The following is a 12,470-nucleotide window of genomic DNA, read 5'->3' as shown; positions in this document are numbered from 1 at the left end:
GTAATGATCTTTCCTTCCTTTTCTTTCCTTTTCTTTTCTTGATACTTTTCAGGTCAGGACACCATTATCATGATGACCAAAAACTTTGAACCAATCATAGAGGTTGGGATCCATCAGGATGACTTTGGAGAGGGTAGGACAGATTATTTTTTTTTTTTTCAAGACACCCAAAGTTTATTTACATTCACAAGATAATCAGCAGGATAAAAACCTATAAAAGTACACCAAACATGAAGACAGACTAACCAGGGAGAACACTAAACATGATGACAGACTAACCAGGGAGAACACTAAACATGAAGACAGACTAACCAGGGAGAACACTAAACATGATGACAGACTAACCAGGGAGAACACTAAACATGATGACAGACTAACCAGGGAGAACGCTAAACATGAAGACAGACTAACCAGGGAGAACACTAAACATGAAGACAGACTAACCAGGGAGAACACTAAACATGAAGACAGACTAACCAGGGAGAACACTAAACATGATGACAGACTAACCAGGGAGAACACTAAACATGGTGACAGACTAACCAGGGAGAACACTAAACATGGTGACAGACTAACCAGGGAGAACACTAAACATGATGACAGACTAACCAGGGAGAACACTAAACATGAAGACAGACTAACCAGGGAGAACACTAAACATGATGACAGACTAACCAGGGGGAACACTAAACATGATGACAGACTAACCAGGGAGAACACTAAACATGATGACAGACTAACCAGGGAGAACACTAAACATGATGACAGACTAACCAGGGGGAACACTAAACATGATGACAGACTAACCATAGAAAACACTAAACATGATGACAGACTAACCAGGGGGAACACTAAACATGAAGACAGACTAACCAGGGAGAACCCTAAACATGAAGACAGACTAACCAGGGAGAACACTAAACATGAAGACAGACTAACCAGGGAGAACACTAAACATGAAGACAGACTAACCAGGGAGAACACTAAACATGAAGACAGACTAACCAGGGAGAACACTAAACATGATGACAGACTAACCAGGGAGAACACTAAACATGAAGACAGACTAACCAGGGAGAACGCTAAACATGATGACAGACTAACCAGGGAGAACACTAAACATGATGACAGACTAACCAGGGAGAACACTAAGCATCATGACAGACTAACCAGGGAGAACACTAAACATGATGACAGACTAACCAGGGAGAACGCTAAACATGATGACAGACTAACCAGGGAGAACACTAAACATGATGACAGACTAACCAGGGAGAACGCTAAACATGATGACAGACTAACCAGGGAGAACGCTAAACATGATGACAGACTAACCAGGGGGAACACTAAACATGATGACAGACTAACCAGGGAGAACACTAAACATGATGACAGACTAACCAGGGAGAACACTAAACATGATGACAGACTAACCATGGAGAACACTAAACATGATGACAGACTAACCAGGGGGAACACTAAACATGATGACAGACTAACCATAGAAAACACTAAACATGATGACAGACTAACCAGGGGGAACACTAAACATGAAGACAGACTAACCCGGGAGAACACTAAACATGATGACAGACTAACCATGGAGAACACTAAACATGATGACAGACTAACCAGGGAGAACCCTAAACATGAAGACAGACTAACCAGGGAGAACACTAAACATGAAGACAGACTAACCCGGGAGAACACTAAACATGATGACAGACTAACCATGGAGAACACTAAACATGATGACAGACTAACCAGGGAGAACACTAAACATGATGACAGACTAACCAGGGAGAACACTAAACATGATGACAGACTAACCAGGGAGAACACTAAACATGATGACAGACTAACCAGGGAGAACACTAAACATGATGACAGACTAACCAGGGAGAACACTAAACATGAAGACAGACTAACCAGGGAGAACGCTAAACATGATGACAGACTAACCAGGGAGAACACTAAACATGATGACAGACTAACCAGGGAGAACACTAAGCATCATGACAGACTAACCAGGGAGAACACTAAACATGATGACAGACTAACCAGGGAGAACGCTAAACATGATGACAGACTAACCAGGGAGAACACTAAACATGATGACAGACTAACCAGGGAGAACACTAAACATGATGACAGACTAACCAGGGAGAACGCTAAACATGATGACAGACTAACCAGGGAGAACGCTAAACATGAAGACAGACTAACCAGGGGAGAGCACTAGACATGAAGACAGACTAACCAGGGGAGAGCACTAGACATGAAGACAGACTAACCAGGGGAGAGCACTAGACATGAAGACAGACTAACCAGGGGAGAGCACTAGACATGATGACAGACTAAACAGGGAAGTGAACTAGACATGATGACAGACTAAACAGGGAAGTGAACTAGACGGAGGATAAAAGCCGGGTAAGCCTGTGTGAAGAGGTGGGTCTTTAGTGTGGACTTGAATATGTGTATGGATTGTGAGGTTCTGACATGGAGAGAGAGTTCCAGAGTTGGGGGTGCTAAAAGCATGTCAAATTGGAAGATGGGATCATAATGTAAATATTCCTGTGCATGTACTTTGGTTGACTGACATACTTTTTATGTGTTTAGGGAAGTTTATTACAGTGGGCTGGGGGAAGAAGGAGACCCAGTTCCATGGCTCAGAGGGCAAGCACGCTGCCCAGAAGAAGACCATAGTAAGGAATATGATTCACCTTTCACCCTAAGAGCAGTTGAACACTATTTAATGAATGTCTCACTGTCTCTCCCCTCTTGTCTATGTGACAGGAGGTGCAGCCAGCCATGTCGTGGGACGACCGCAGGCCGAGGGTGACGTGGAGAGGAGATGGCCAGCTCTTCGCTGTGAGCTCTGTTTGCCCCCAGACTGGTGAGAATCAGTGTTCTTCACACTCTGAGTGAAGTGAAACAATTACTGTAAAAAGATAAATGCTGTAGGTTGTGTTGGTATCACATGCATTGCGTATGTGTGATGTTTCAGGTGCCAGGAAGGTCAGAGTGTGGAACAGAGAGTGTGTCTTGCAGTCGACAAGTGAAACCGTCAACGGTCTGGAGCAGTCGCTGTGTTGGAAGTAAGATCTCTGTGGAGAATCATTCAACATCTTTGACCACCTTGTTGTATTATGGTTTTGGGAACTTAAATACAATGCATACCACAACATGGTTTGCATGTGAACTTTCTGGAAACCAATTCCTTATTTCAGACCGTCAGGTAGTTTGATAGCAGCCACACAGCGTCATCCTAACAAGCACAGTGTGGTGTTTATGGAGAAGAATGGCCTCCTACACGGGGACTTCACCCTGCCCTTTGGAAAAGAACAGGTCAAGGTAGGTCACTCAAATACTCTACACTAAAACTGGGCGATATGGACAAAAATCCATATTGCAATACATTTCCTGAATTGATGCGATAACGATAAATATAACGATAGGTTTATAACATGAATGGTCACCACATTTTTTTTAAATATTACCCTTAAAACTACTGCTACTGCTTTGAATGTTGTAGCTTTCAATTGTCCCATTTAACAACTAACCATATTAGCAAACTTATTTCATTTCAAACTTCACATTTCACTAGTATAGACCCCCACAGCGGTGGTGTCATAATATGCATAAGACCTAGTGGTCAAATAGTTTTTCCACCATTCATTTTTCCCATCGGAGATTTAAGAAACACTTAAAATAAGGGCTGTGTTTCGTGTGGGCTTACCCTTGCATGATGTTTTCATAACCATGTAAATCTCTCTCGGACAAAGTGACTTTTCTCAATATATTCGGCTCGATTTACACTCAGATTTGAAAATGCTATTTAGCCTCAAAGTAAGACAACATGCAAAACTACAAAATCTGCAAGCTCCTGCAGGTCATCTCTATGTGAGACCTTTGCTAACAGGTATTGTGTCAATTTAAAACTTGCAGAAGACAGTTCACAGAATTGTCAATTTTTAAGAAATGTAGCCAATTTATTCGTTACTACATGTAGCTAACATTAGATAGTTAATCCAAAGATTCCTACCTTTTCCTCGATTCGGCAGCCTCGTCCAGATCATGGTATTTGTAGTTCTTTGTGATGGTCACATTAGCAGCTAATTAGCATTTCATTTTTGGGGGGGTAAATACAGGCAACATATATTGATAAAAGTCACCTTGTCCGAGAGAGATTTATGTGGTTATCAAAACATCATGCTAGGGTAAACCCTACACGGAACACAGCCCTTATTTTAAGTGTTTCTAAAATCCCCTAAGAGGAAACATTTATGGGGGGAAAATTATTGGAACCATTTCCCTGTTTGACCGCTAAGTTTTATGGGTATTATGACTCATACTGTGATACTCTATAGGCTACCTGTGGTAATGAACGATATCAGCAGTGCCTGCAATAAGTGGTCATTGTTGATTCATTTTAGTTTATCGTCCCAGCTCTACTCAACACACTGATGTAGGATCAGTCTAGCATTTTGCTCCGAATGGTTCAGGTTAGGATTTGGGGAGGGAAGCTAATCCTAGATCTGTGTGACTGTTTCAGGTGAAGGCACTGCTGTGGAACAGCGACTCTACTGTGTTGGCTGTGTGGCTAGAGGACATGACACGAGAAGAGGGGGGCCAAGTCAACACATACAGTAAGATCTCCTCCCATTACTCCTACCATTATTTAATACATTTATAATATGGGTTAATCAGTATCTTTCAGTCAATGTGTTGCCTTTTTACCAAGCAGATTTTTTTTAAATGTAAAAGAATACTTTGGGACTTTGGCGATGAGGCCATGTATCTACTTACCCAGAGTCAGATGAACTCGTAGATACCATTTTCATGTTATTATGTTTTGTGTGGACACCAGGAAGATTAGCTGCTGCTTTTGCAACAGCTAATGGGTATCCTAATAAAATACCAAATGTCTCTGTGTCCAGTATGAAGGAAGTTTGAGGTAGTTTTGAGAGCCAATGCTAACTAGTGTTACCCATAGCGCAATGGCTGAAAGTCTATCTACTAGCATGCTAACAGATACCCATAGACTTCCAGTCATTGCGCTAATGCTCGTTAACAATTGCGCTAGTTAGCAACTTACTTCATACCGGACACAGAGACATACAAATGGTATCCACAAGTTCATCTGACTCTGGGGAAGTAGATAAGGGGCCTCATTGCCAAAATCCTGAAGTATCCCTTTAACTGACCTGGAGTGACATCCAGCATATATATATTTTTTTTTACCCCTGCCTCACTCCCTATCCGCCTCACTCCCTCAGTTCAGCTGTGGACAGTAGGTAACTACCACTGGTACCTGAAGCAGAGCCTATATTTTGGCAGCGACCCCCAGAGGGCGCCAGCCAACGTGAGCTGGGATCCTGAGAGGCCCCTGAGGCTGCACCTGGTGACCCGAGGCTGGGCTAGCCTGACCTACGACTGGGGCTGGAGCACTGACCGCAGCCACGGGGAGGACGGGCAGGACAACGCTAACGTGGCTGTGATCGATGGAGGTGAGTCAGACAGAGGCCTTCTTCCAATATCTTTGAAATGCATCCTATCCGTCTGCATTCATGGAGGTGATCACTGATTTATAAGTGAGCAGATGGGTTAAAATATGGTTGCCCCTCCCACTGCTTTCACTAATCTTAATCAAGTATTTCATAGTATAGTGTTTGTGTGACTGTTTCTCATTGTAGACAAGGTCCTAGTGTCGACATTTCGTCAGTGTGTGGTGCCCCCACCCATGTGTGCCTACGAGCTCCAGCTGCCGGCCCCTGTCAACCTGGTGACCTTCCACCGCCAGCCCCAGAGGACCAATGAACTGGCAGCACTCACCGCCGACGGACACATCCTAGTCTACGGTCAAGGTGGGCCACCAGAAGCTTTGAGCATCTGCCCACTTTTTTCTAATTGATCAGCCATCACTCTTCTCTCTCTCTTCACCCCTACTCTCTTGATGCATACACTGAGTATACCAAACATTAGGAACACCTTCCTAATATTGAGTTGCCCCCCCCCCCCCCCCCCCCCTTTTCCCTCAGAACAGCCTCAGTTCGTCGAGGCATGGACTCTACAAGGTGTCAAAAGCGTAGGGATGCTGGCCAATGTTGACTCCAATTCTTCCCACAGTTGTGTCAAGTTGGCTGGATGTCCTTTGAGTGGTGGACAATTCTTGATTAACACGGGAAACTGTTGAGCATGAAAAACCCAGCAGCATTGCAGTTCTTGACACAAAGCGGTGCGCCTCGAACCTACTACCATACCCCGTTCAAAGGCACTTAAATCTTTTGTCTTGCCCATTCACCCTCTGAATGGCACACATACACAATCCATGTCTCAAGGCATAAAAATCCTTCTTTAACCTATTTCCTCCCCCTCATCTACACTGATTTGAAGTGGATTTAACAGGTGACATCAATAAGGGATCATAGCTTTCACCTGGTCAGTCTATGTCATGGAAAGAGCAGGTGTTCTTAATGTTTTGTACACTCAGTGTATATCTTTATGACCTCTTTCCTCTTCCTTTCCATCTCTTTTCCCACTCACACTGTGCTGTTAATTAATTGTTAAGACGGGTACTGGGTACATAAATCCCGGCTACTTATGTGTTTAATTCTGTTGTCTGTTCAGGTACTGGGGACCAGAGTGACCCTACTGCCAGAGTGGGAGGATTCCGATCTATCACACACGCTCCTCAGTTAAAGACTACCTACAGGTACAATCTGGACCGTCATTCCAAAGCTTTTTCCTTTATGACCCTCACGCTAATGTTGTATCGCTCCCTAACATTTTTGGCTGTGTTGCGTGCAGGGTTTTGTTGGATCAGGAGGAGCCCCTGGCTCTCCGTCTCCTGCTGTGGCTGAGGGGGGATGTGTTCCTGGGGGTGGGGGGATGTGCAGAGGGGCCATCCCAGTGCACGCTGCTTATCCTGGGACCCTCGGAGGCCCAGAGCCCCCAGTCAACCCTGGAGATCAAGTAAGAAAGAACAATAAATTACGACAACGCTGCTTTTTACGTACTGTCAGAAGGTCCCCCTAACTTTTTGTATCCCCAGGTCACGTGTGGAGGTTGAAGGTCACGTTATCAGCATGTGTCACAGCTCCAATACGGGCACAGTGGCCCTGCAGCTGGAGGACGGCAGGATCAGGAAGTTCCTCTGGGGTAAGTGACAACTACTTCCTGGGTTATGAGAATATTGCTTGTAGACTTGCTTGTGGAATTGAGCCAGCTATCATGAGCTGTCTTCTATGCCTCCAGCATGAGCAGCCTTGTGTATGTCCCCAGACTCCCTGAAGCCTAGTGTGGTGGGCTGGCAGGACGCGACAGGCTACAGCATCAACTTCCCAGATCCCTGTGTGCAGACGGCCCTCTGTACTATAGAAAAGGTATAGTCCAACTGTATAGTCCAACTGAATACTGCTGTCACTGAAAATCACTTTCTATTATTTGGTGATTTGATAATATTGATTGTGCCAAAAGTACCTACCTCCTGGTCTCAAATCTAGGGGATTTCTTGTAATGTCAACAGGAGCATCTGCTGGGGCTCACAGACCGATCTCACCTGTTTGTTGACGACACAGAGGTATATCTGTTGTTTTACCTTGGTGATTCAGCACAAAGGCAGAGTTACCATTATGATTGATGTAAACTCACTTCTTACTTAAACGTAGCTGCTTGCCCTGCACATGTAACGCAAAGCCAGGTCATATTAATTAGAAACAGTCAGCTTTATTGACCAACCTGATTGTCACTGCCTCCCTCTGTTCTTCTTCCACAGGTGGCCTCCAACGTCTCCTCCTTCGTGGTCTACGATGACTTCCTGCTACTCACCACACACTCGCACACATGCCGCTGCCTCCGACTCAGCACACTCACTGTCAAAGGGCTGCAGGTGGCCTTGGCTGCAGACGGAGGTCAGAATGACCAGAATGACGAGACTCTCCGCAGGGTGGAAAGGGGCTCCAGAATCGTCACTGTGGTCCCCCAGGACACCAGGCTCATCCTACAGGTCTGAACTATTCCGACTGTCAAAAAACAGATTGCAATCCCAGATTATTTTACCTCATTGCGATTACCCATATTGTTTGGCACTGCATCCCTGGTCGTGTTGATGGTGAGCATGTCACATGCGTGTCTGCAGATGCCTCGCGGTAACCTGGAGACCATCCACCATCGAGCGCTGGTATTGGCTCAGCTCAGAAAGTGTCTGGACAGTCAGAAGTTCCGAGAGGCCTTTGAGTGCATGAGGAAGCTGCGGATTAACCTCAACCTGATTTACGACCACAACCCCAAGGTTAGTAAGCCACCCAGCCAGGTTAGTAAGCCACCCAGCCAGGTTAGTAAGCCACCCAGCCAGGTTAGTAAGCCACCCAGCCAGGTTAGTAAGCCACCCAGCCAGGTTAGTAAGCCACCCAGCCAGGTTAGTAAGCCACCCAGCCAGGTTAGTAAGCCACCCAGCCAGGTTAGTAAGCCACCCAGCCAGGTTAGTAAGCCACCCAGCCAGGTTAGTAAGCCACCCAGCCAGGTTAGTAAGCCACCCAGCCAGGTTAGTAAGCCACTTCTCCTTCACCTAACCTGTCTGACCTTCTGGTGTGGAATGACACATACAACCAGATGTCACAAAAACGGTTGTGTTAAATATCAAATGTGTCTACTCTAGCCAACAGTTTGCAGATACAGTGCGGGTAGGCTAGTCTACATGAGGTTATTATGGATATTTTTATTTGTCAAAGCAAGCATCGATCATCATGCCACCAAATTAAGACCCTCAGTATTTAATGGTAAGGAGCATCAAGCTCATCACCTTGCACTTTCACCACCCTGTGAAGTTCATTATCATTTATTTCATCTGTAGCGTAATAAATCGCATGCTTTCCGGAGTCGTAGTGGGAGGACCACACACCATATCATCGCGTGACTACAAGTTTACTTCAATATGATGTGCTTCTCTGGCAGGTGTTTTTAGAGAGCGTGGAGACCTTCCTGAGACAGCTGGACTCTATCAACCACATCAACCTTTTCCTCACAGAGCTCAAGTAAGAACCATTTTTATTGTACAACAATGACAAACAACGGCCATTTTGTAATGTATAGGACATTCTAATGTGGAAGTTGATTATTTAATTTTTTTATAGGGAGGAAGATACCACTACGACAATGTACCCATACCCATCGAACACTACAGGCCAGTCAGCGCCTGGGGCTTGTGGGAAGAAGGTTGACATTGTTTGTGATGCGCTACGCTGCACCATGGAATCTATGGACCAACACAAGTGAGTGTGCTCTTGATACAGGTCATTATTTTTGTCAATGAAAACCAATACAATTTGATTTTGTATAGTCTCTATTTACAGAACATTTTAACTAGCATTGTACTCAAATCGTGTTTCTTTTACGCTTCATTGTGAGTGTAATATTGTCATTATCACCCACAGGTACTGCCTGTCTATCTTGACGTCACATGTGAAGAAGACTGTTCCTGAGCTGGAGGTTGCCCTGCAGAAAGTCCACGAGCTTCGAGGTAAAACGGTCACAAGCAGATCAGCAAGAGCAATATGATATTGTTAACAAGATATCTGAAAATCCATGTATTTGTGTGTGTGTAGTGAACCCACCCGGTGCAGCCAACGCGGTGAGTGCGGAGGAGGCTCTGAAGTACCTGATGTTCCTAGTCAATGTCAACGAGCTGTATGAACACTCTCTGGGCACCTACGACTTTGACTTGGTCCTCATGGTAGCTGAGAAGTCCCAAAAGGTCAGTGACAAAAGAATGGTACTGCAGGTAAACCGTACTTACTAGTTACCCTGATGAAGCCATTTGCGGCAGAATCTTTGATGGACGTTCACCGCAAATGGAGGAAAGGCCGCTACTTTAATTTATTTTCATGGGTATTAAAGAAGATAATTCATCTGTTGCCCTCCCAAATGTTCAAGGACCCCAAAGAGTACCTTCCCTTCCTGAATATGCTGAAGACTCTAGAGCCCAACTACCAGCGCTACACCATCGACAAACACCTGAAGAGATACAGGAAGGCCCTGCACCACCTCAGCAAGTGTGGTGAGTGTGTCATGCCATAGCCCTCAGCATTTCATTAAGGGGACAACTACGTAATTTAAATGAATGACCTTGACTGGGTGTGTTTTTTTTGTTTTTTGTTCCAGGTGAGGAGCACTTCACAGAGGCCCTAAATCTGGTGAAGGACCAGAGGCTGTATAGTGAAGCCCTGGGGCTCTATCCAACAGACAGCCCTCAGTACAAGGTAATGCATTCTCACACATTACTAAGTAAGTAGCCACACTGTGTGCTACTGTTATGTCTCTGACCTCCCAACCCTGACCTCTAACCCCTGACCTCTGTCCAGGCCTTGAGCTGTGCCTACGCTGAGTACCTGGTGGAGCAGCAGCAGGCGGAGCAGGCAGGGTTGTTGCTGTGGCGCTGTGGCGAGGCAGTCCGCGCCCTCCAGGCCTTCGTGGGCAGTGCCAGCTGGAGGAACGCCCTCTGTGTGGCAGAGCAGATCCCACTTCCACCCGACCAGCTGGCACTGCTGGCTAGGGACCTGGCAGGTACTGTCCTACCCGCGTCCTGGCACTCCGCGCCACCACATGAAGTCTTAAAGTTGTGTTGTTGATTCAAAACGTGTTGCTCATTTGGTTTCATATTTCCCCCTGTTGTTTCAGAGAAACTGATAGAGCTCAGAAGATATACGGAGGCGGCCATATTGTTGGAGCAGTATGCTAAGGACTGTGAGGAAGCCATCTCGGCTCTGATCACAGGTGCAGTTTGGGAAGAAGCACTTCGACTGGTGCGTTAAGAAGATGGCCTCCATCGTACAACATGCTCTACAAACTCCTCCCAAGAGAAAATGACATTGTCTTTTGTCTGTTCTAGGTGTACTTGTACAACAGACAAGACATCATTGAAACAAACCTCAAACCAGCTCTCTTGGAAGGTAAAACCCCAATTTTTCATTGGTGAATTTAAATGCTCTTCATGATAGTGTTAATGATGTTTCAGTGTGCAATATATTTGTTATTTATGATCTTTATGGCACCAAATGTATATACATTGGTTTTATGAACACTGTTTTCTTAAGCATGTAGTTCTCAGACCTCCTACCTGGAAGCTCAGAGGGCGATGTTCATTCGTCACAAAACCCGTCTGGCCGTGGTACGGGAGCTTAAGGAAAAGGCCAGGCTGGAGTTACTGGGTAAACCAGCATTACTTACACAAATACCGTTTTTGTTAAGGGGCTTTGAGAATGGGCTTGTCCATGTTATACTGACGTGCCTCCCTCTCTCTGTTTTTCCCTTTCTCTCCCTTATTCTGTCTCCCTCTCTCATTCCAGATGAGGATGTCCCAGACTGTCCAGAGGCAGAGCTCTACTCAGAGGCCAGTAGCGTGATGTCCGGCAGCCGTGCCGGCTCCAAGTACTCACATAGTAACTCCCGCATCTCCTCGTGAGTCAGCCCTTTACACATCTGCATGAATTACATGAAATACCTAGTGGGGGTGGATGTGGGGTTGGGACTTGGTAGTAAGATGCCAGTAGTCTCAGTATGAGATAGGAACTAACCTCTGTCTCTTAGGAGGTCGTCTAAGAATCGCCGGAAGGCTGAGCGCAAGAAGCTGAGTCTGAAGGAAGGGACCCCCCTAGAGGACATGGCCCTGCTGCACGCCCTGGCAGAGATCATCCACTCTGTGGACAAGATGAGAGGTGGGAGACGCACGTTCTTGTCGATCTCTTATCCCTTTTGCCTGTAATAGTTTTTAATCGTCACATTCAGGCTTTGTACAGTGGTTCTTCTAAGGTAGAGTCATGTGGGCAGGTCCTGTGTGATTGACAGTGTTATGCTCTGCCCCTGCAGAGGAGGTGCACAGCCTGCTGAAGGGCCTGATGCTGTTCCAGTTTGACGGACAGGCGGGGAGGCTGCAACAGGCCTATGGGGAGGCTCTCCAGATGATGGAGGTGGCCCTTCCTGAGGTGTGGCAGGAGGGTCTTCAGCAGAGTCCGGCTCCGGTGAGAGACACACACACACACACACACACACAGGCTTGTTCTTAGGAGTTAATTTAACCTGTGTTTTTAATTTTGTTCTCCAGATCACCGGTCCTAACTCCACAGCCAACAGCATCATGGCTTCATTTCAACAGCCAAGACCCTCAATAACCCAAGGTCAGTTTTAGTAGTATTAGCCTATTTATTACTATTGAACATACACAATTTACTCATTTGTTTTGTAATATTAGGTGCTAAAATCAAATGTTCTTAATCGCTTTTTAGTTTATTAATATAGTATACACGTTTCCTCTTTGCAGATTCAGAGACTCCCCCACCCCCAAAGATGAGAAATGGTGTCAAGTGGAAGCTGAGTATTTTGAAGTAGCTTTTTGTCATCACTGTTTTCTGGTTTCTTCTTTTAACTGTAAAGCTATCTTATCACGTAACCTATTAATAAAGATGCATACTGGA

At 45.5% G+C, this 12,470-nt stretch overlaps 1 protein-coding gene across 4 annotated transcripts in view; it reads left to right on the top strand.

Moving 5' to 3' along the window:
- Positions 1–12,470, top strand: part of elp1 (elongator acetyltransferase complex subunit 1) — a 15,558-nt gene extending 3,088 nt beyond the window's left edge. For all 4 annotated transcript variants that reach the window (XM_045718053.2, XM_045718052.2, XM_082975140.1 and 1 more), the window contains 30 exons: positions 53–133; positions 2,620–2,705; positions 2,797–2,896; positions 3,008–3,098; positions 3,231–3,354; positions 4,556–4,649; positions 5,280–5,510; positions 5,697–5,867; positions 6,631–6,715; positions 6,811–6,975; positions 7,055–7,161; positions 7,285–7,385; positions 7,529–7,582; positions 7,778–8,008; positions 8,141–8,293; positions 8,956–9,035; positions 9,135–9,272; positions 9,435–9,520; positions 9,606–9,754; positions 9,934–10,057; positions 10,162–10,259; positions 10,362–10,563; positions 10,678–10,802; positions 10,889–10,949; positions 11,094–11,207; positions 11,346–11,457; positions 11,587–11,714; positions 11,866–12,017; positions 12,101–12,173; positions 12,317–12,470. In XM_045718053.2, coding sequence (XP_045574009.1) covers positions 53–133; positions 2,620–2,705; positions 2,797–2,896; positions 3,008–3,098; positions 3,231–3,354; positions 4,556–4,649; positions 5,280–5,510; positions 5,697–5,867; positions 6,631–6,715; positions 6,811–6,975; positions 7,055–7,161; positions 7,285–7,385; positions 7,529–7,582; positions 7,778–8,008; positions 8,141–8,293; positions 8,956–9,035; positions 9,135–9,272; positions 9,435–9,520; positions 9,606–9,754; positions 9,934–10,057; positions 10,162–10,259; positions 10,362–10,563; positions 10,678–10,802; positions 10,889–10,949; positions 11,094–11,207; positions 11,346–11,457; positions 11,587–11,714; positions 11,866–12,017; positions 12,101–12,173; positions 12,317–12,384 — 3,584 coding nt within the window. In that variant the 3' untranslated portion in view covers positions 12,385–12,470. The remainder of the gene's footprint in view (positions 1–52; positions 134–2,619; positions 2,706–2,796; positions 2,897–3,007; positions 3,099–3,230; positions 3,355–4,555; positions 4,650–5,279; positions 5,511–5,696; positions 5,868–6,630; positions 6,716–6,810; positions 6,976–7,054; positions 7,162–7,284; positions 7,386–7,528; positions 7,583–7,777; positions 8,009–8,140; positions 8,294–8,955; positions 9,036–9,134; positions 9,273–9,434; positions 9,521–9,605; positions 9,755–9,933; positions 10,058–10,161; positions 10,260–10,361; positions 10,564–10,677; positions 10,803–10,888; positions 10,950–11,093; positions 11,208–11,345; positions 11,458–11,586; positions 11,715–11,865; positions 12,018–12,100; positions 12,174–12,316) is intronic.

The sequence above is a fragment of the Salmo salar genome, chromosome 05 (assembly GCF_965601325.2).
Source record: "Salmo salar chromosome 05, fSalSal1, whole genome shotgun sequence".
NCBI classification, from domain to species: Eukaryota; Metazoa; Chordata; class Actinopteri; order Salmoniformes; family Salmonidae; genus Salmo; species Salmo salar.
Note: the sequence above shows the minus strand (reverse complement) of the source record. Positions and strands in the feature narration are given on the sequence as shown.